We start from the raw sequence: 21,354 nt of genomic DNA on the forward strand, positions 1-21,354 counted from the left end.
CTACCAATCGAGTTCCGTTTCCAATGTGTCATCAGTCATCTACTTGCATATGGGACCCAATACTAAGATTGAGACAAGCCAGAATAGAAAGACTAAAGATTGCAGCAGCATTGAAATTTATGCTCATCCACTGCAGACAAAAAAAAAACGTTGCTGATTTGTGGCTTTTCACAATGAGAGCCTTAAAGAGCAAACCGGATCCGGAAAGCTCTCCCAGTATATATGAAGTTGATGAGACAATGACTAAGGTTTTGAGGAACTCACGCAGTTCGTCGAGGTCATCTTCTTGCAGACAAGCTATCATGTCAACTGCGTACTCAAGACCATATAGACACGTCGGTGTTCTGCTCCCAGTGCAGCGCCACAGTGACGCTCCGGGCCTCATAGAGAAGGAATGGCCGCGCATTAACAGCGACAACCACATCGCCAGCAAAGGATTCGTTCTGATCGACCCGATCAAGAACAGGAACGACCATCTTGTCATACAGTCAGTCCAGACCGGCGAGTTCTTCGTCAACACGCTCCTGCTAGCAGGCGACGGAAGCCTTATTCAGGACGGCATGCTCGACGATAACCCCCCAGATGAGGACGAGTATATCCCTCCAGTCGGCTCTCCCAGATACGTTTTTAGATATCACGAGCCAAGGCAGCTTCGAGTATCAACATGGCAAGAGACTCTGCCGAGTACCCTTTTCCCGAACGAGCCTATCTTGGGCGTGCTGCCACGGGACGCACTGTTTTTCAATCAGCTACGGTTCTGGCAGAAGCTTTTGCCCGATAATCCTAAGCACAGACCTTTGTATTCGCTCTATTTTGAGTGAGTAGCCATGCTATAGAATTTCAAAACCTTGGTCACAGCCTTCACTGCTAACACCTTACAAAGACACTGCAATGGAGGTAGTCTGCAACAATTCGCAACGACATATCATGATAGAAATGAGGCTGTTCCAGAACATCTCATATGGTAATTATTTCTTCTCCGTGTTTTTCAAATGTCTGAAAGCGTGAAAACTTGATAATAATTGTCTCACAGGCTCGTGGCAGAGCAACTTTGCCTCGCGATGGCCTGGTTGAAATTCGGGGAGAGACCCGACGTCCCTGGACACCAAGCACCCGCCAACTGGACAAGCATACATCACCTGGAACTGGTAAGCTCGAGGATGATCTATTGAGTCCGTTCTGCTAGACTGTCTTGACGCAGGATTTCTGACGATAAGGTTCCAGTTTCCACGTAATGTCTTCATCCATTACCAACCCCGTAGACCCGGCCGCATCCGGGCCGCAGGGATAGAAGCCAATGCCTTCCCCCAAATTGTCCTAGGCGATTTCAGCAGTGCGTTGCTTGACGGAGACGATATACGCCACCTTCATCCCTGGTATACGGACCCAAACGAAGACGACCGCGGACCCAATATGGACGTGAAGCCGCCGCCCCGGTGGATGGACACCTACGGCTTTGGTTTCGTCCTGCGGTATCTATGCCAGGCGCATCTCTCGCACAAGGACTGGATGGCGCGTGGGGCAAACACCACTAGGATGGCCAACGTCAATGCGTTGGATGGCTCGGCTCCAGACTTCTCGGACGAGTTGATTAATTTTCTGGTGAATTTTGAATACAACGGGATGGAGGGGGGGACTAATATCCGCAACTTGGCGGACCCCTTGAACGAGCTCGCGGCCAATCCGCGGTGGATAGTCGATACCATATACCCCGTTGCACGCGCTCGAGTAGCGGCATACCGCAACCCACCAGAGGGTCGACCGGCTGGCTACTTTGACGGGTTGGATATCTCGTGGACGAGGCCAAGGCCCCTGATGCCTTTTGTATATAACACTGACTACGCGGCTGCTGCTGAGGATGTCGACGGCGGCGAGGGGGATGATCACCAAGGCAACAACGATAGAAGTGAGCGGTTGAGGATGTCGAAGCTCTCGTACCTTCACCTGTGGAACGACTTCAAGCCACGTTACGAGCTGCACACTCTTGAACACAATTGCCCGAACCTTAAGCCTTTGAGCAACCGGCCCCCGGATGCTGATGCTGACGGTCATGGACACGGTTAGGCGGAGAAAAAAGATATATTTGGCATTTCTGGAATATGGCATAAAGTTGGTGGGTTCCGAGACTTCGTGAAAACCTGACGAAGTGTGGACTGAATGTCAGACATGAGTATTTAGAAAGAAAGGCCTAGATATTTCTCTTGCCACGCAGAAAAACCACACGGACGAGAAACATGCCCTCTTGGAGCCGGTTCTGAGTTTCAAGAAAGCCTCCCCATTGTTTCTTTCCTCTTGAACTTTTTATATAAAAGAAAACATCAGTAGAGTATAGGACAACCAACCGCATAGAGCTTCCTGCTTCCTAAGTTCTGCGTCTATACACTATACAATCGCGGGACTAGAGAAGGGCTCGATATGTACAGGAAGGCCGCAGGGACCTAAATGCGATCCAACTGTAGCATCAAGCATCTGACAATACTTGCGACGAAGCCAATTCGTCATTGCACGGCTACCATAAGATACGTTATGCGTTGCGATCATCATTTTGGTTGTGCTCCTACTTCTCTGCCAGAGTCCCACACCCGCTAGGAGCTCGGTACTGCTATGTGGATGCGCCATATGTCGATTTCTTAGGCATGGCACACCCTCACCTGGCCACTTGACCGAGATTTGCAGCACCTGTTCCGGCTTCATGCGAGGCGAAGCATGGGTGGAAATGCAAGATTGGCCACGGCTTTCGGCCTCCGGCTTAACTTGAGAACCAGGCAGCCTGATCGCTCCACCCAGAAGTTTCTTCTCACAGACAAGATCAGATGTCGAAAAAAAAAGTGTATGCTCGTGCGAGGCGCACAGTGACGGGCGTACTTGACCCGGCTGGGGACTCGCACGCATTTCACGTGTCATGACGAGCTTCGTATGGGCACGCGAAGAGAATAATCCAGACTGAGCAGGTGGCACGGGAGCTGTCCAAAAGAAGAAGACAATGCAATTCTTTTTTCGCCTGCCGATTCAGTGGCTTCTAGACGGGGGTATCACACCTAATATTCAGACCAGAACGCCACGCAGTCTTGTCTCCTCAAGGCCTTCCTCAGGAGAAGACTGTCCCCGAAGTTTGCAATTCGACCTACTCATGATGGCGTAGTCGTGCCGGTGGCCACGCCTGAGCCTCCCTTGCTTTTCCTCCTGTCCTTTGACTTCCCGCTCGCTCCGGGCCTCGGGCTCTTCGTCTTCTTGGCGTCCTTCGCAGACAATACCTCAACGGCCTTTGTGTTCAAGGGAGCCAGCGTAGGTGGCTTCAGGGTCACAGGTTGGGTATTTGGCACGGCCAGCTTGTCGTTGCGCCCGGTGGATGCAAAATGGAAGTTGCCTGGGGCTCCGGTGATAGGTATCTCATCCATGTAGTCGCCGCCGTACTTCATGTGGATGCGGAAGGATTCCTCAGCCAAGCGCGCGAGCTCCTCTTCCTTTGTCGAGGTCTTCGTGGGCGGCTGACCTTGCTTGCTGCCAGGGCCTTCGGGCATAGGCGTTGCTTCTTTTGGCTCCAAAGTCGAAGCGCGTGGTATTTGAGGATTGGCATAGACGTGACCCTTGGCAGGTGTCCACTTCTGTATACTGTTTGCGCTCTCAAGGATTTTTCCCACAGCGGTTGAAATAGTGGCCTTCAGAGAAGAGGTCAGTCAGCATGATATCCCCTGTAAAAGAACCCAGAGTACTTCTGTGTAGTCCAATAGGAGATATATGAAGCGAACCGCAACCTACCATTCTTGAGCTCATAAGATCCGCAAATGTAGGCGCGGCATAGAGGTTTTCCCCCACCAAGAAATAGTCCTTATGCACCGTCAACTCGTCCTCCTGGCCTGGCCTCTTCCGTCTGTTCTGCTTGCGGATCACCCAGACACCTGTTCCCTGGCCCGGACCAGTCTCCGCCGGTTGTTCAGCAACGATGTATTCGAGGCCTTGCATACTCTTCAGGCGCGTCTCGAAGGCCTCACGGGTGGCGATCACATGGAAGAGATTCGCATTGTACTGGGCTTGGTTCTGGATGACGTTATTGTTGGACGTTGGGTCGAAGAACGGCGACGTAGCGAAGTAGTGCAACACTGTATTTGTGTGCAATGGACCAAATTGCATGATGAAGGCTGGGTTCCTCCACTGGATCTCGTCCATGGCAGACTCCTTCGCTGCGGAGCCCATATTGACAGCCCGAACCTAGAGATTGCCGGACAAAACAAGTCGACTCTGCTCCGGCGTGAGCGAAGGCTGGTTCGGCAAGGTTGTGAAGAAGTCAGTTGGTATTGCACGGTCCCAGGAAATCCTCGAGTGATCGAGCTCTGTCTCGAAATTGCTGATGGTGAATGGAGCTGTTGGCAGGAGTGGGAAGGCTGAACGCAGCCTGAGAATGACAGCCGTGGGGATGCTTTGATCGATGGGAGCTCGCCTGCCTCGGCGGCAGGGGTAGGTGCAAGTGAAGTGCCTGGGTTACCCCAGTTTGTCCCGCTACCGCGCGCAAGGTTCTTAGTGGGCTGGTCCACCCACAGCCGTCAACTCAGGGACGCTGCAAGGCTTCCAAACTTCTAGACTTCCAAGCCCAAACTCTCTCACTTCGCATTTTGATCCATCTAGTGTCGTCAGGCCCCCAAAACACTGCCTGGTTTCTTAACCTCACTTCATTTGTGCGAAATCATCAATTTTTCTTCAATCGCACACATTCAAAATGGATCTGGTGTCAACCATCCGCAAGTCAGGGTCACGAGGAGGAGTCAATTTCAGCTGGGATGAGGTGGCCAACTCGGCGCACCGTGAGAATTATCTCGGTCATTCTCTGAAAGCGCCCGTCGGGCGATGGCAACAAGGTCGCGATCTTGGGTGGTATGCCAAGGCGGATGCGAGTGACGCCAATGCCAATGAGACGGAGGAAGAAGCCAAGGCTCGCAGGCGTCGCGAGGAGATACAGAAAATTAAGGAGGCGGAGGAGGATGCGATGGCAGTAGCACTGGGCCTGCCGCCGCCGGTCCGGAATCAGTCAGGGGCAAATGCCATAGAGGTGTCCGGATCGAGGAGCATCGACGATCAAACTGCGGCTGGAGGACTCCAAGTTACGAAGAAAGAGGAGAAGAGCGAGGCAGGTCGTGGGCGGCGATCAGAAGGTCGAGATGAGAGGAGAAGGGAAGGACGCGACCGCGAACATCGTCACAGGCGCCGTCACCGCAGCCGAAGCCGCAGCAGAGAAAGACATCGGGAGTATCGAAGGAGGGACCAAGACGACGATGCCGAACCGTCCTCACGCCATGACCGCAGGAGTCACAGGAGCATGAGCCGCGGTCGTCGGGATGAGGACCATCGTCGACGACACAGACACCACGACCACGGTGCTACGCGGAGCAGAAGTCGTAGCCGGGAACATCGGAGGTCGACCAGAGACGGACACCGTCAAAGAACTCCTGACAGACGGAGAAGCTTCAGCCCTGAACATCGGCGGAGTGACAGATGAGCACCGCACCCCTGGAAGCCCAGATGCATCTGGGAGAGCATGTCGTGCTGCTCTTGAACGAGTGCATGACCTCCGTTGGAGGACGTGTGCATTTAATGGGCTGACCACCACATTTGTCGACTCCGGCTGAAGTCTTCGCGGGCTTTCATGTTGTAGAAATCTGAATAAGCGTTCTTCGATTACTCTTTACTGGCTCTCTATGAATAGCGTCATGTGATGCCTTGCCAGTGAAATGGTCCTTGAGAACTTTGCAGATGAAGTCCTTTTTCTTTCTTTTTTTGGTATTTCTCTTTTGTTCAGCAGTCCAGAGCATGTACAATAACTGTGATGAGTACCGAATAATGCTCTGTTTTCATTCATGTAACTAGTCAAAGAACAGATAAGTGTGAGATCGGGTCGTTGTCCCCCGCCAACTGTTTACGACTGAACTACAAGAACCTCCTTGTCAAGGAACCCCTGACTGCCTATGGTGGGCTGGCGGGGCTCAATAGGCTGGAGCGTCAGGCGGACCTGCAACGCCTGCAAGGCTGCTGCCAGGCCCGCGTGTCCTGCCCAGCTGCCCAGTTGCCCAGGGCAAGGTGGTGGCGGGAACCCTGGATTTGCCCGATGGGACCTCCTGCATGACGCTTTGTTTCCGCCCCAGACAGGCACGCAATGGCGACAAGTTATATACAGACGAAACGCAAGGCGGCGGCAGCCTTGCACGCCACCCCGTTTCTATGCTCTTAGTGTTCCAATAGACTGGTGATATTTCTAGAGAACTAGACTTGTCTTTGATCTCTTTCTTTCTTTCTTTTTGCCTCGTACAAGTCGCGATCCTTCTCGCCTGCTGCTTGTTTCGTTTTCGAGACTGTACAACCCATCCTCTCCTTCCGACCAGATCGCCGGTGTAGATACAAGCTGACCTTCGAGACTCGCCAGTCCGTCTGCCCAGCCTCCCACAACACCCCTTTCCCTGGTCTCTAGTGTTCAAGCCGATCTCGACCCTTGCGAGTAGACATTCCGTAGTCTGTACGCTCTGAAACCACTTGGATTCGCTACCTAGCCGGCGCAGCAGGCACAGCCTGTGGTGGCCGCCATGGATTACTCCAAGCTGCGGGCAACCGCCTTGACCGCTGGCGAAGACGAAGAAGCCGTCACCGTCGACACCAGAGCCTTGATCGACAAGGTGCTGGCGAGATACTCGGGTGAATGGACTACCCTGCGAGAGCTCATCCAGAACGCCGCCGATGCCCAGGCTACAACCGTCTCGATAACGTACGAGACTCTCCCCTCGACCACGACGCCTCTTCCTGCCACCACAGACCGATCCGAGCTACTCAAGCACACGTTGACGCATCATACACTCCGTCGCCTAGTCGTGAAGAACAATGGCCAGCCATTTACAAAGACAGACTGGGGAAGGTTGAAGCGGATAGCCGAGGGAAACCCCGATGAGACCAAGATTGGTGCCTTTGGAGTAGGATTCTACAGTGTATTTGCCGATTGCGAGGATCCATTCGTCAGCTCTGGCAACGAAGCCATAGCCTTTTACTGGAAAGGAAATGCTCTTTTCACCAGGAAATTGGTACTGCCACCGGAGCAGTGCACCCAGGATACTGCGTTCGTACTCGACTACCGGAACACAACGACACCAGTCCCCAACTTGCTGTCAATCAGCCAGTTCCTTGCAACGAGCTTGACATTTGTGGCGTTGCAGAACATCGAGTTCTGGGTTGATGACTACAGGGTGTTGTCGCTGCAGAAGAAGACCGCTCCAAGTGTCAATGTGCCAATTCCGAGGGACTTGGAGACCAAGACCAGGGACGGCCTTATGAAGCTGGCAGTGGTTGACCGCACGAGCACGCAGATCGATGCGTCCTTCATGGGGGCTATTGGCTGGAAACCTGTGGCCACAACAAATGCGTCCAACGAGAGTTCTGGCGCCTCAGACATTCCCACCATCAGGAGTTTCTTTTCAAGGTTAGCTTCCTCTGCCGCGCAGGCAAACAGAAGCAAAGCCGCCAAAGAGGAAGCCGCTGTGCAGCAGGCACTCTCCGAAGATATCATCGCTGAGTCGACCTCGAGCATCTTCCTCCAGGTCACTACTGGCTCAATACAGACCAAGGTCTCTACCTCATTCGCTGCGGAATTGGAGCGTGCCACGAAGAAGCCGCCACCCAAGACGACGAAGTTGGCAATTCTGACGTCGTCTTATGACGAGACACTCGCATCGGAGAATTCCTCCAGTTCAGGCCCGGCCGCTAAAGCTGCTGATGTATTTGCATCGGTGCTCCCGAACAAGAAGCCTGGGGGCAGGATCTTCATCGGCTTTCCTACTACACAAACCACAGGAGCTGGAATGCATATCTCAGCACCATCGGTTATCCCTACGGTAGAACGAGAGGCAATCGACTTGAACGCCCGCTGGGTCAGGAGTTGGAATATCGAGATGCTTCGCGTTGCTGGCATCATGACACGCCTGGCCTTTGCCAACGAGATGTCAGATCTAGAGCTGAAGCTTAGGAGAGTCACAGATGCAAGGTCAAAGGGCTCTCAGCCTACAAAAGACGAGGTCGCAAAACTTATTCCTGAAGCGCTGCACATTCTGAGAACCTACACTTTCCAGGACTCAACTCCTAGTGCGAACGTGGGTCAGATTATCGAGGAGTCATTCTGGTTCGCTTTTCAAAAGGCGTCGATCGAGGTCTTCTCGAGTCGCGGAGTCTTGCCATCGACCAAGGTCCGTGTTGGGTCTGATGAGCTGGCCAAGTTCGTCAATGGCATTCCGGTTATATTGGACGAAATGAAAGACGCAACCTTCATGAGAAAGCTTGAAGATTTTGGTTTGATTCAACGGATTAGTCCGGATGATATCCGTGAGGAGTTGGAGGCAAAGGCGCTGGATAAGGACCAGCTGGTACACTTTATTGCCTGGGCTAGCAAGAAGGCAGCCAGTGGAGAACTGGACGCCGGCAGCCGAGCCCGTCTCTTTGACGTAACTGTTGCAACAATTGGGGATGGCGACTCGGGCGAGATTATTGCATTGAGCTCTGTCAAGAATTATCTCAGCAGCAACAAAATCCCACCAAGCCTGCCGATACCTCCGACAACAATTCCTTTTGCCTTTACGAACCACCTGGCCGAACCGCAGTTACAGGCACTTGGCTGGGAGCGGCTGGAGATTGTGCCATGGCTGCGATTCTTGATCGAGACCGCCTCCGGCCGCTCTGAGGACGAGAATATTACCAAGTCGAGTAAATTCGCGGTCTCAGTCTTAACAGTCCTCTCCAAGAACTGGGACAATCTGGGTCTGAGCTCAAAGAACACCGTTGTCACGTTACTTCAAGGCATTACAGTGATGCCGACAAAGCTGGGAATGAAGAAACCTGCCGAGTCCTTTTTCCAATCAGTGAAGCTGTTCGACGACCTACCCACGATAGAAGGGTGCCATACTCTCAAGGAGAAATTCTTGTCCGCTTTGGGAGTTCGAAGAACACTTGACTTGGACACTATCTTCTCGCGGCTGCTCAATCCTTCTGGGGAGACGGCTCACAAGCCATGGAGTCATATGGAGCTCATCAAGTATCTGGCGTCTGTAACAGATGACATTCCTGCAGATGACAAGAAGAAGTTGAAGAACTCCCAAATCTGTCCTGCAGAAGCTGGACCCCCAGGCATGGAATCCACACAGGGCACCAAAGAGCTGTACAAATTGTCCGATCTCTTCGAGCCCAAGTCGGATCTTCGGGCTCTCGGGCTACCACTTTTGCAGTGGCCGGGACCACCAGGAAGCTTCAGGGCTAGTTCTAAGGAGGGTAGATTTCTTTACAGCTTAGGACTACGCCCATATCCCGCTGTTCCGGAACTCGTGGAGATGATGGCCTCAACTGACCAGTCGCTGAGAGATAAGGCAAGGAGTTACTTCATTGCGAACCATCAGATCAATGGCTACGTTGCTTTCAACATTGCGAACACCAACAAAGCCATTCTCCCATTACAGGGAAACGCGAAGCAACTTGTCCCTCCCTCCGCCTGTTACACCAATGAATCAGCTTCTGTTCTGGGCTTCAACATCCTTGCCAGAGACCTTCATCAACATGCTATTAAGTTTGGGGTTCCTCGTGATCCTCCGATTGAAAATTGTGTTTACAGGCTCACTACCACACCGCCGCAGAATCGCGATTCGGCAATCACGTTTTTTGAGTACTTCGCTACCCGGATCAGTGATCTGGGCGAGGGCAGCCTGGCCAAGCTGAGAGGAGCTCCGATTGTGCCTGTCAGTCGTAAAGGGCGGTCCTCTGGAGAGAAGGCCCAATCACAAAACATCACGCTTGTTTCTCCTCAGAGTGTCTATCTTGGTTCATCAACGACGTACGGAGAAATTTTCGATTTTGTTGACTTTGGACGCACGGCAAACGCATTCTTGCTCAAGTGCGGAGCGAAGCTGGAACCAACTAAGGTAAGATGGTTTCTAATCTCGCTTGCGTAATGCAAAGACTAACATGAGACAGCACGAAATCGCCACTTTTGCTTGTAGCGAGCCTGTTCGTTTGTGGACTACGGTGCAGACGTCTGAGAAATACTTAGACGTGCTGAGATCGCTTGCGAATGATCTGTCAACTCTTAAGAGAGACAAGGATCTCTACAGGAAGATGAAGACCGAAAAGTGGCTGTTGGCCTTCAAGGATGTCCCATCTTCGAAGAGTAAGGGGTCAGAGGACGACGAGTATAGTGAACCCATGCGCCATGCTCAGCTTGCCGCGCCCGGTGAAATCGTCATATCAGACGATTTCTACAGCTTCCGACTTTTCAAGGAACACTTGCTCTCGGCCCCTGAAGATGACGCTCTGGAGGCCTTCTATCTTGCCCTTGGATCTCCAACCATCAGTAGCTTGGTGCAGGAAGATGCACGAGTCGGAAGGTCAATGCCATCCCAAGATGGCGCTGAGTGGCTGCGGAAACATATTCTAGAGCGCACGAAATTGTTCCTACACGAGTATAGGAATATCCGGAGGGACGCCATCAAGCATGATGCTAAATGGTTAGACAAGAACCTCAATGTTGAAGTTGTGCAGAGCGTGCAACTCCGACGTACTTTACGGGGTCAAGCCCAGTCGCACACAGAGAAACGGTCAGCGATGGCTATGAGAACTCCAACAGGTCATAAACTGTACATTTCTGCCGATCAAGGCAAACCAGACATGTATCAAGTCGGCCAGGCAGTCTGTTCACTCATCTTGACGCGCCACAACCAACAGTCATATTTCTTTTTCGAGCCGTTCCTGAAGCTCGGTCTCCTTGACCTCAGGGCCCGTGGGTACAATGTTGACAGGATTTTGCGTGCGAAGGCCGAGGAGGCACGGATGGCCGAGGAGGAACGGCGTAAGGCTTTGGAAGCTGAGGAGCAAAAAATCAAGGAGAGGGAAGCAGACTGGGCTCGGCAGAACAAAGCTGCTTCTGAAGCTGAAAGCAAGCGTCCCCGTACACCGGCAGAACCCTCGGCCAAAATGCCTGGCTCATTCGGCTCAGATTCTCCTGAAGACCAGCCGACGCTCCCACCACCGCCTGCAAATCAACAGGACAGACGCAGCAGGGGCTTCTTCTCTAATTTCACCCGTAAATTTGGCCTGGACAGAGACGAGACGGCGGAGGAGCAGTTGGACAAGCTGCTCACGAACCCGGAACGTGAGGTCAAGCCCGCCCCGCCCGGACCCCAGGCTCAAGGTCCTGGAGACAGCGGACGAGTCACGAATCCAGCTGTCGTGCAGAACAATTTGTTGCAAGCTATCCGTTCGACGAGGCCACATGATTCCTCTTCGGTGTTCAATAAACCGCAAACGCAAGAAGTTAAGGAGCAGGCGACATACTGCGATAGCAAGCCGGCTCAGAATATCGTCTTCGCAGCACAAGCTCCACGTGGCATGAAGGTCTATTTACACCGGGAGCTCTCGATGGATCAGATGAGCTTCTTGACCACCAACAGAGATGCGATATCGACCTTTGAGTCACTTCTGCGTGAAGTGGCTGACGTGTATGGCGTCTCGCCTACAGCGATGCAGATCCACTTCGACGAGGAAGGCCCATGCATTGCATTCAACCTGAACGGCAGCATTTTCTGCAACCTTCGATATTTCAAGCAGCTACACTACGAGAAGATGAAGGCCTCCGGCCCTGCGGGGGCGGCGACCAAGGCTGAGGCCGGGATATGGTGGTTCGTCGTTGTCGCGCACGAGCTGGCACACAACCTTGTAGGGCCACACGATGCGAATCACAGCTACTACACCGAGTCTTTCATACAGGAGTACTTCACCAAGATGATGTCTCGGGCTGTGTCATGGACCCAAGTGTCAGACCGGGGGAGTCAGCGAGAGATCCCTGTCACGATCAATGGGGCTCAGGCTGAGCCGCAGGTTGCGCCGCCGCCGCCGTACAGTCAGATGAACTAGGTACCTGGGAGGTGGCTGCCTGGTCAAAGTCTTTGACGTCGTCAAAAGCGTCTGACCTGCACACGAAGGGCGTCTGGCTCAAGAAGTGTGAGCTGCAGGCTAGGCGACGGTTTTCCGACAGAGTGGGAGTATCCATGACAGAATTCAGAACCAGTAGGGATAGACCCGAGTCGTCGGAAGGTTGCGTGGAGATTTCAGGAGCTCGCACTAGATAGAAGAGCATTCAGCATGGCGTTGATGTAACATTTCCCGAGCGTTTGAGGCGTTGGAATTCTGGCTTGGAGTGTTTTTCAATTTCGTACCTGCATCCAGACAGAAGCAAGGACGGGGCTCTCGAGGCATTTGTGAGGGCTCACAACAGCGCATCGCACTACATTAGACAACATATCTGTAACAGAGCGAAAGACCACTCAACTTCCAAGGCCGTTTGGCCCCCTTCGATTAAGGACCTGTCAGTTCCTAGCCACGTGTGGTGTGACGTGAGGCACTCCGCCGGGGGAGGCGGGCCCAGGCCAGGGGTGATCGACCCTGTGCTTCCGCGGTTGGACAGGGCTGCGTTCGTAGGCCAGCTTCCTGCTTACTTGGAACAACATGTTGGGCGCTGCTTCGTCTTGTCTCAATTGCGAGGTAAGAATGGCTTGGGGCGCCAGCGGGCCGGGGTGACCGCGGGGAGGATTTATTGAGCCGGACTCTCTTGAGGAATGTCTCTGTCACTCTGTAACAAGCCACTGGAGAGACATCAGCTTCCATCTCTCCATCTCCTTCTTACCTCAGCTCAGCTGAGACCCCGGGGCGACTGTAGGGCGGCGGTGACGGTGATCCCGGGGGCGATGGGCTTCTAGATTGCTCCTCGCACAGCTCTCCGGGCCCGAGCTGTTGCTCAAGGACGAGCATAGAAAGCCCCCGGTTAATCATCCGAGACAGGTCTGTCGTGGCCGGTCATGGCGAGCTCGTGTTTGTGTTGTCTGTTTCGATGGATCCGTTGTGTTTTTCCCACCTTCTCCTTCTCCCTTATCATACTGCTTCGCTTAGTTGTTTTTCTTCTCGCTCTCCCTGCCGGCTTGCTTTTCCATCCTCTTTCGGATGGCGGCAGGTATAACCGTTGCTGTGGCGCGGTAGTCTGGTGATGATCCTGATAGTAAAGAAGCAGGGCGAGTGATCCTTCTCCCGCTCACTCTCCTGCCTCCCCCCCTTCGTGCAACGCCGGCTGCGCATATCCGTGTTACCACAAGCCAGGGGCCGAGCTGCGCTTGTGCCTGTCAGTCAAATCAACCCCCGCGTAGGCAGCGAGCCTCCTTGGCAGAGAGGAGAGGTTGTGTCACCCTCGTTCCTGTCATCGCTCAGTAGGGTCGCACGGCTGACATGAGATCTGCACATGGCTTGTTTTTTTCTTAGTGCAACTTGACTCGATGAATCTTATTTTTTTTTTTATCTCACCTCACTTCACCGTTGTTTCTTTTCTCACGCATTATTGCCCTCGCCTTGACCGGCATCATTTCCGCCAGCAAGCTCCAGGCCGTGCCCCGTCCAATCCGGCTGCCCGCCGCTGAGACATTCGTAGCTGTCAACCCTGCCTCACGTTTGGACCTTGAGCCAAATGCGTAAAAAGCTGCAGCAACGCGCGTGCAGGTCCAGCAAGGGCCAGAGCTGCACCGGGGAGGCAGAGCGGACATGGCGCAGCCTACACCGATGAGCGATGATGAGCAGAAAGCGATGGAGCACATTTACGTCAACGAGCTGGGAGCCTCTTCGAGGGGTGAGATGCCCCTGACAGCCTGGAAGTCGGTCAGAGTCGATTCCATGCAAGGCCCACACGCGTGCGCGTTCAACTTGCTACATCGACGTCAACGTTACTGTTACGGTAGGACAGAGGTCCATGGAAGCAGGCATTACGGTTCCACCATGGTTGATACCGCGCGACCCATCTTCGTCCCGGCCAGCCTGCTCGTGCGGCTCGAACTCAGGGGGATGACAGGAAGTGATAAGATTTTTTTTTAGTTTTCCTTTTTTTCTCTCTCTCTATCTCTCTGTCTCTTCCTCCTTGCTCCCGCTTGTTGGGGCTGCTTGGATCATGATAGATCGCGCTCCGAGGTCACTTCCGTGGCCGCCGTTGCTTCTACACTAAAGACTGGGATCCACAGTCTACGGCATGTCGGGAGGTCGGACCTCTACTTTTACTTCACTGGACCCACTCCTCCGAAGGGACGACGAACATGCCGATTTTAAGATTGACCCAGCATTCCCTAGTCCATTTTATGTGGATTCTTTCGCAAAGCGGCAAGAATTCGGTTCTGGCGGGAGGTACGATTCCCATGAGCAGTTGTGTCTCCACTGCCCTGAGACGAAACAACGAGCCCTGTTAAACTGGGGCCATGGGCAGACAGACAGGCGATAGACAGCCATGTCCCGACAGGATGGCATCGGATTGATTCACTAGACTGACTGTTCCACTCGTAAGCGACTACGGGCGTGACAGCGTGCGTCAAACTCTCGGGGACTTGCTGCTGGGGGGCGTGTACACAAGTGACACTCGAGCCGGGCCCTGTCGCGGCGCAGATCCTGGAAAAGACCGAGCTGAGGATCGATGCACACAGCACGGGGGGCTACTGTACTGCATTGGCGAGGTTGGAATTTGTGGTAAAACAGTCCTTGGGGCACACGAGCGCCGAGGCGTTGTTCTCCTTTGTATCGCAGCAGCCCTGCCCCGCTTCCCCCAGCAACCAACCCAGTACCCGAGATGGCCCAGGGGCCTCGTGGGACTACTTCTTCGATTGACGAGCCTGCTCGAGTGGGCGGGCTGTTGTTGAAATCCGATAGCTTTGGGCACTTGTTTCTACATGCCAAGCCGCGGGCAGGCAAATACTGTCAAAGGCCAAGCCACCAACGGTCAAAACGTCTACACGGCATGCCATCACGATCAGGCCACATAGCGTCGACGTGCCTTTGTCGGTCCCTACTTCTACTGCTCTATGCCCTCCCACTTGTTCCGCTCCCCCCTCCTTGTCCAAGAGTCCAGAACCACCACTTACCACGGGCGGTCTTGACCAGATTGCGCCTCGCTCGGTTGTGTCTCGTGTATGGGCGGCCGTCCTCGTCTGTGGACCCCAAGGGCCGCAAGTATGTAAGCTTTCTCAGCGGGCATAATCAACCCTGGGGTGTCTTGGGTCAGACGGCCAGGCACAGGTTTCCGCTGGCCGCAGCTTTGAGGCAACTCAGATCCAGCAGCCCTGCAGGATTAGATCGCGTCCGGAAGGGGTCTAAGTTCGGTGAGGTGAGACCTGTGCCATCCAGACTGACCGACCCGAGCCACGAGCTGTTGCCCGTTCCGCGCTGTTTCGTCGTACCGCTAGCCCTCATGTACCGAGGCTAGCTGTCAAAAAGAATCCAGCCTACCCGCCCTTGGGACACAACTTGGAAAGGCGCAGGATTTGGAGGTGAATTGGTGGATGACGCTCCCGGTTGGATGCTTCCATGGCGGCTACGGCGTGCTGGACTCGTGTGACGTTGAAACGCCGGTACTTTTCTCGTCGCTGCGATGTCACGGGTAGACTTTGGGCAGAGTAGTGCCGCCCCTCCGTGATATGGCATCCGCTGCGGGAACGACCTGGAGCCTGCTGGGCCCCCTTTCCAGGTCAACGACGCCACAGACGAGCTTCGTCGGTTATCCTTCAAAGATACGCGGCCGCAAGTTCCCAGCAAGTCGTACAGAACGTAGCGAGTCGTGTACCATCACCATCAGCCGTGAAGCACGGAAAGAGCGAGGGCCCCAAATCTGAGGCTAGACGAGTAGTGAGTAGAGCGAAAGAGGGAAGAACAACAGTCATTGTCCAAGATGGGGGCCGCAAAAATGTCAGCGCTCTCAATTATAAAACGAGGGTCGTGGCTCGTTGATCGGCATGCCTGTCTGTTTTGAGTGTTGCATGTCAGTCGAATCCTAGAAACAGAGCATCGTACCATATTATCATCAGATCCTATAACCTATGGTCAGATCAACATATCACGGCCCTCTTTGATCTCTTTGTTTGCAGTAGAAATAGAGGACAGAATTACCGCTCACCTACAACCACCCACCTAGAACACAAAATCCTAAGCAATGGCACCTCAAAATATCTACGACAACCCTATTTTTTTCGAGCTCTACTCCGAATACCCTCGTGCTAAGGAAGGCGAGAAAGGAGCCTCAGAATGGCCCGAGCTCCTCCAGATGCTACCCCATGACCTCAATGGCAAGAGGGTGCTGGACCTCGCGTGCGGCGAGGGCTGGTTCGCGAGGTGGTGCGTGTCGCGGGGCGCCAAGACGGTCGACGCCTGCGACATCAGCGTCAACATGCTGCGCAAGGCCGAGGGCCTGACCAAAGGTCCTAAGACCACGTCGGCAACCGTGTCTGCGTCGGGCCTCGGCGAGTGCGGCAGCGTCGGTGGCGGTGTCGAGGGCGAGGAGAACGGGGTCATTAATTTCACGCGCGTCGACCTCGAGACGCTGCAACTGCCGGGCGAGACGTACGACCTGGTGTTCTGCGGGCTGGCCCTGCACTATGTCAAGAACCTGGGCGGGCTGATGCGACAAGTACACTCATCGCTGATGCCAGGCGGGCTGTTTGTATACTCAATTGAGCACCCTTTCCTCACGGCGCCCGTGTGCCCCAAGTTCATCAAGACGGCGACGGCTAAGGCGGGCGCCACCGTCGGGGACAGCGGCGAGGTGGACCAGTGGACGGTGGACAGCTACTTCGCCGAGGGCGTGCGGTCGGTGGACTGGATCATCGACGGGGTGATCAAGCAGCATCGCACGCTGACGTCGTACTTTGAGTCGATGCGCGAGGCCGGGTTCGAGGTCGAGAAGATGGACGAGTGGGGCGCGACGAACCAGTCCGGGAGGAAGCACCCCGACTGGGTGGAGGGCGTGATCCCTCGGTTCTTGCTGGTCAAGGCGAGGAGAAAGGGCAGACAGGCAAGGCCTTGGGGCGGGATTGCGAAGGTTTTTGGCTTCTCTTCCCAGTAGGAGGGGGAGAGGAGGGGATTTGGGCTAAGCCATAGGAGGAGACGGAGACGGAGACGGAGATGGAAAAGGTGACGGGGTTTTTTGGGGGCCGGCTCCTCTGTTGCAATGTAGATATTCTAGACTAGGTGGTTGCAAGTAAACAAACCTTCGTTCCACTTCCTGCCTCTCCTGGACTAACACACTTGCTGACCGCAGCAGCACGAGATCAGGCTTTCATCTGCCACTACCTGGTACTCTGATAACTATGATACCCCTTACCTTTATCTGCCTCAGCATATCGTATGTCTACCTCACGGGCAGACGATTCTCCCCAGCGCCCGTGGACATGACACGCCGTAGGGATCAATGTTCGGGGTGTCAAATGAAGGATAAGCTTTTTAGATGCTTGGCTCTCCAGTCGACCCCTAGCAGATCGGATGGATCGTACATGGTCCCGATGATAAGGGAGTACTACTGTGGACTACTATACACCGTACGTGTTATGTGTACTGTGTGTGTGCATGGGTATGCAGCCTGGTGGCACAGCACCACAAGACCGTGGTTCCATGTCTGCATACTCAACCCAGCAAGCCCAGTAGCAGTAGCAGTAGCAGTAGCAGCAGCAGCAGCAGCAGCGGTAGCAGCAAGCCACACTCCTCCAGATGCCACACAGCCGACAGCACCAGCACCAGGAGCACACGCCCGCTGATGAGCTGCCAGGGCTGGCGTGGGAGGGGGAGGGATGGGGCCTACCCCACACTTTGGTCCAGTCCCACTTGTCCGTGAGCTCCGGCCCAACTTTGAGGGGGGATGCCGAGTGATGCCCGAGAATCGACCGCCAACACCATGCCAACGGCCCAGCATTGTCAGACAGACAGACGCCGAGTGGCCGGCATCTTTCCTCATTGAGCACAAGCCGTGACCGGTGACCAGTAGTACTACACGCTCGAAACCACCCAGCACGGCCAGACGAGGCCTGGACATGCGGGGTCGGCGACAGTCTGCCACGGCTGGCGCGGTGCTGAGCGCTGCCGCGATGCCATTCGCAGGTCCTCCGACGGGCTGCTGCACCATTGAGACGGAGGCTGGCTTGGCCTTGTATCGAGCGAGCTGCTCATTGCTCCGGCTGAACAGAGACATGCATTGCAGGAAGGCGGTGCGAAAAGGAGGAATGAGGAGGGGGGACGAAGGCAGCTGTGTTCGAGCTGGGCATGCTGGGGCATCACAGATCACAGATCACAGCCAGAGACATGGCAGACATGGAGCATACAGGCAGATCCATACACAGTACACTTCGATCCACAAGAAGCTCAAGTGGAGTGGGCCCACCTCTAGTACAGCATGGCAATGGACAATGGCAATTGGAATCCAGGCACACCAACCGCGCACTATTATCGGCGTTTGATGTCACCACTACCTCAACTCCCTGCCAGCAACCTCGCCAGACCCGCGGGAGCACAAGCTCCTGAACCAGCCGCCACCATCCATCAGGGTGCCCCAATGGTATCGTGTACACACCAGGGCACAGCTTCTGCGCAGGGATCTGGGTCAGATGGCTGTCTCCCAAGCTCATGCAGTCAACCTTGGAAGCAAGATCCACCGGATCATCTCTTACACACGCATCGTGTAAGTGGGAGGAGCCAGGAAGAGGAGTAGGTGAGGTAACAACAAAGTCGAGGGCGAGAGCGCGAGCCTTGCCTTGGGCTCAACTTCCTTCCTTTCCCCTTACATCGGCCCTTAAGTCTGGAACACATAAATAGGTAGCCCTGCTCCTTTACCAGACCAGTTTCGTGGATCATCGTGTCGTAATCAGATCATACCTACTTCTCAACCTTGTCATTGCCCTCGTCTAGTCTGACCGGTATCCCGACTCACCTCCGAGCTTCTCTTACACCCGCGCACACACACGACCGTCCTTTCGAGGCTATAAGACCAAAGAGCCTGCCCTTCTGCTCTCCTGCGCCTTCCAACTGGGTGCCAAGCCAATTCATCTTTCTCTCTCACACATCAATTGAGTCTCACAATCAGTCAAAATGGTACTTTCCTCTGCATCCCGTCCTCTAGCCCGCTCACTTGGTCCCATTGCTTCGCGCAGTCGAGGCCTAAGCTCTCTAGCTTCCGCCTCTGCCGTCTCCAGCCTGAGGAACCAGTCCTCGCGATCTGGAGGCGTGACATCACGACAGACTGCCGCAAACTCAGTCCTGCCGAGCTCATTATGCCGGAGCAAGCTGGGACCAACGATATCGATTAGGTCGCTGACAGGTTTCCCTCGTGAAAAGGTCAAGGTTTTGATGGTCCTGTACGATGGTGGCAAGCACGCCGAGGAGGTAAGCCTCTCCCAATATTTCTCTATTACTTCCTTTGCAGATGCCGCGTCGACGTCAGCTCTACTCGCACGCACGAATCCGCGCGTTCAAGCATCCAATTGCCACCTCAGAAGGGCTCAGGGCCCCGACCTCCTCTCTCCCAAACCGCGACATTCCAGGCTGGCCTAGATTGTGCTGTTCTATGCGCTGCTCGCGCGCTACCCAGACGGCCAGCTTTTCTGGGGCCCGGTAGACTGGTTACAGCACTGCGGGGTAGCGTTCTTGGGAGAGAACAGGGAGGAGGGGTTTGTGGACGATCTGGAACTCGATCCAGCATCAAACCCGGCCTGGGCTTGCATCCTGTCTTTGGCCTGGCCAGTCGTGCGCGGGTGGACGTCAGTCGTCTGGACGAGCGGATCCATGCGACGGCAGCCAGACAAAGAGAGGGACAAACACCGTTATTGGAGAAGTGCGGGGTACCCGTTGGAGAAACGGCCCTGCTGCGCCTCGGCGCGGCCTGGAGAAGAAGATGCAGCTCGCTAACAATAATCCTCCGATTCAGGTCCCCGGTCTGCTTGGCACCACCCAGAACGAGCTTGGAATCCGAAAGTGGCTCGAGGACCAAGGTCACACTCTGGTCACCACCTCCGATAAGGAGGGTGAGAACTCAACTTTCGACAAGGAGCTTGTCGACGCCGAGATCATTATCACCACCCCGTGAGTCTCCCTTCCTACCAGCGTTCAGCCGGCTCAGGTTCCAGCCCTCCTGGTTGTCTACTCTGTCACAGGACTCAGACTGATCGCCCATCTACAGCTTCCACCCTGGCTACCTGACCGCTGAGCGTCTCGCCAAGGCGAAGAACCTGAAGCTTGCCGTCACTGCTGGTATCGGTTCCGACCATGTTGACCTGAATGCTGCCAACCAGACCAACGGTGGCATCACTGTCGCTGAGGTTACCGGTTCCAACGTCGTCTCCGTTGCCGAGCATGTCGTCATGACCATCCTGACCCTTGTCCGCAACTTCGTTCCCGCGCATGAGCAGATCGAGCGTGGCGAGTGGGATGTTGCTGAGGCTGCTAAGAACGAGTTCGATCTCGAGGGCAAGGTTGTCGGTACCGTGGCCGTTGGCCGTATTGGTGAGCGTGTGCTGCGCCGCCTCAAGCCCTTCGACTGCAAGGAGCTGCTCTACTACGATTACCAGCCTCTCAGCGCCGACAAGGAGGCTGAGATTGGCGCCCGCCGCGTCGAGAACCTTGAGGAGATGCTGGCACAGTGTGACGTTGTCACCATCAACTGCCCTCTGCACGAGAAGACTCGCGGCCTGTTCAACAAGGACCTCATCAGCAAGATGAAGCCAGGCTCATGGCTTGTCAACACTGCCCGTGGTGCCATCGTCGTCAAGGAGGATGTCGCCGACGCTCTCAAGTCTGGCCATCTCCGTGGCTACGGTGGTGACGTCTGGTTCCCCCAGCCCGCGCCCAAGGACCACCCTCTGCGCTATGCCAAGAACCCCTTCGGCGGCGGTAACGCCATGGTTCCTCACATGTCCGGTACCTCGCTGGACGCTCAGAAGCGTTACGCCGACGGCACAAAGGCTATCCTGGAGTCATACCTGACTGGCAAGTTCGACTACCGACCTGAGGATCTCATCGTGACCAACGGTGACTACGCCACCAAGGCTGTAAGATTTTGCCCCCAGTTTACCTGTCCTGATTGTGATCGCTAACTCCCTCAACAGTATGGCCAGCGTGCTGCTAAGAAATAAGTAATTTGATGTGTATATTTACGAAGGATCATTGATTGAGCCCTTCGACTTGAGAGGGTATTCTGGAAAGGGTCTGTCCATATGCGGGACTTTTTGTGTTTCCATACCTCATAGCTCAGACGTTGAATGAATGAACAAGTTAAAGAAAAGTTATGTCCCATCCAGAAATCGTGCAGTAATGTCGAAGTCTTCGCGCAATCCGGCTGGGACTCCAATATCCTCTCATTACGCTGTTCCGATGATAAGCCGGTAACCAATTTGTGGCCAATACTTTATATATGGAGACGCATATGTGGACTTTACGAGGCCCAAGGTCACTTCTAAGGCACAATAGTCGATTCGCCCCTCCTCATATAATGGTGTTCCATTCGTTACTGGTGGC

At 54.6% G+C, this 21,354-nt stretch overlaps 6 protein-coding genes across 6 annotated transcripts; 5 read left to right on the forward strand and 1 right to left on the reverse strand.

Moving 5' to 3' along the window:
* Positions 1-302: 302 nt before the first annotated feature.
* J7T55_003501 (G2-specific protein kinase nim-1) lies at positions 303-2,064 on the forward strand (the record flags this gene model as incomplete). Its single annotated transcript, XM_053143531.1, has 4 exons — positions 303-817; positions 884-964; positions 1,034-1,148; positions 1,225-2,064. 4 exons carry the CDS (start codon positions 303-305, stop codon positions 2,062-2,064), a joined length of 1,551 nt encoding a protein of 516 aa, XP_052993751.1.
* Positions 2,065-3,128: 1,064 nt separating this feature from the next.
* On the reverse strand, positions 3,129-4,194 carry J7T55_003502 (mediator of RNA polymerase II transcription subunit 6; the record flags this gene model as incomplete). The annotated part of the gene is made up of 2 exons (XM_053143532.1): positions 3,129-3,659; positions 3,760-4,194. The coding sequence occupies 2 exons, from the start codon at positions 4,192-4,194 to the stop codon at positions 3,129-3,131; spliced, it is 966 nt and encodes a 321-aa protein (XP_052993752.1).
* A 520-nt stretch (positions 4,195-4,714) lies between these two features.
* Positions 4,715-5,315, forward strand: J7T55_003503 (uncharacterized protein; the record flags this gene model as incomplete). The annotated part of the gene is made up of 2 exons (XM_053143533.1): positions 4,715-5,147; positions 5,197-5,315. The coding sequence occupies 2 exons, from the start codon at positions 4,715-4,717 to the stop codon at positions 5,313-5,315; spliced, it is 552 nt and encodes a 183-aa protein (XP_052993753.1).
* A 1,254-nt stretch (positions 5,316-6,569) lies between these two features.
* On the forward strand, positions 6,570-11,919 carry J7T55_003504 (uncharacterized protein; the record flags this gene model as incomplete). Its single annotated transcript, XM_053143535.1, has 2 exons — positions 6,570-9,932; positions 9,985-11,919. The coding sequence occupies 2 exons, from the start codon at positions 6,570-6,572 to the stop codon at positions 11,917-11,919; spliced, it is 5,298 nt and encodes a 1,765-aa protein (XP_052993754.1).
* A 4,093-nt stretch (positions 11,920-16,012) lies between these two features.
* J7T55_003505 (methyltransferase domain-containing protein) lies at positions 16,013-16,921 on the forward strand (the record flags this gene model as incomplete). Its single annotated transcript, XM_053143536.1, has 1 exon — positions 16,013-16,921. One exon carries the CDS (start codon positions 16,013-16,015, stop codon positions 16,919-16,921), a length of 909 nt encoding a protein of 302 aa, XP_052993755.1.
* Positions 16,922-18,933: 2,012 nt separating this feature from the next.
* Positions 18,934-20,972, forward strand: J7T55_003506 (formate dehydrogenase; the record flags this gene model as incomplete). The annotated part of the gene is made up of 5 exons (XM_053143537.1): positions 18,934-19,227; positions 19,396-19,587; positions 19,769-19,923; positions 20,021-20,888; positions 20,946-20,972. The coding sequence occupies 5 exons, from the start codon at positions 18,934-18,936 to the stop codon at positions 20,970-20,972; spliced, it is 1,536 nt and encodes a 511-aa protein (XP_052993756.1).
* Positions 20,973-21,354: the final 382 nt, after the last annotated feature.

Source organism: Diaporthe amygdali (assembly GCF_026229845.1).
Source record: "Diaporthe amygdali strain CAA958 chromosome Unknown NODE_14_length_1008325_cov_65_372321, whole genome shotgun sequence".
NCBI lineage: Eukaryota > Fungi > Ascomycota > Sordariomycetes > Diaporthales > Diaporthaceae > Diaporthe > Diaporthe amygdali.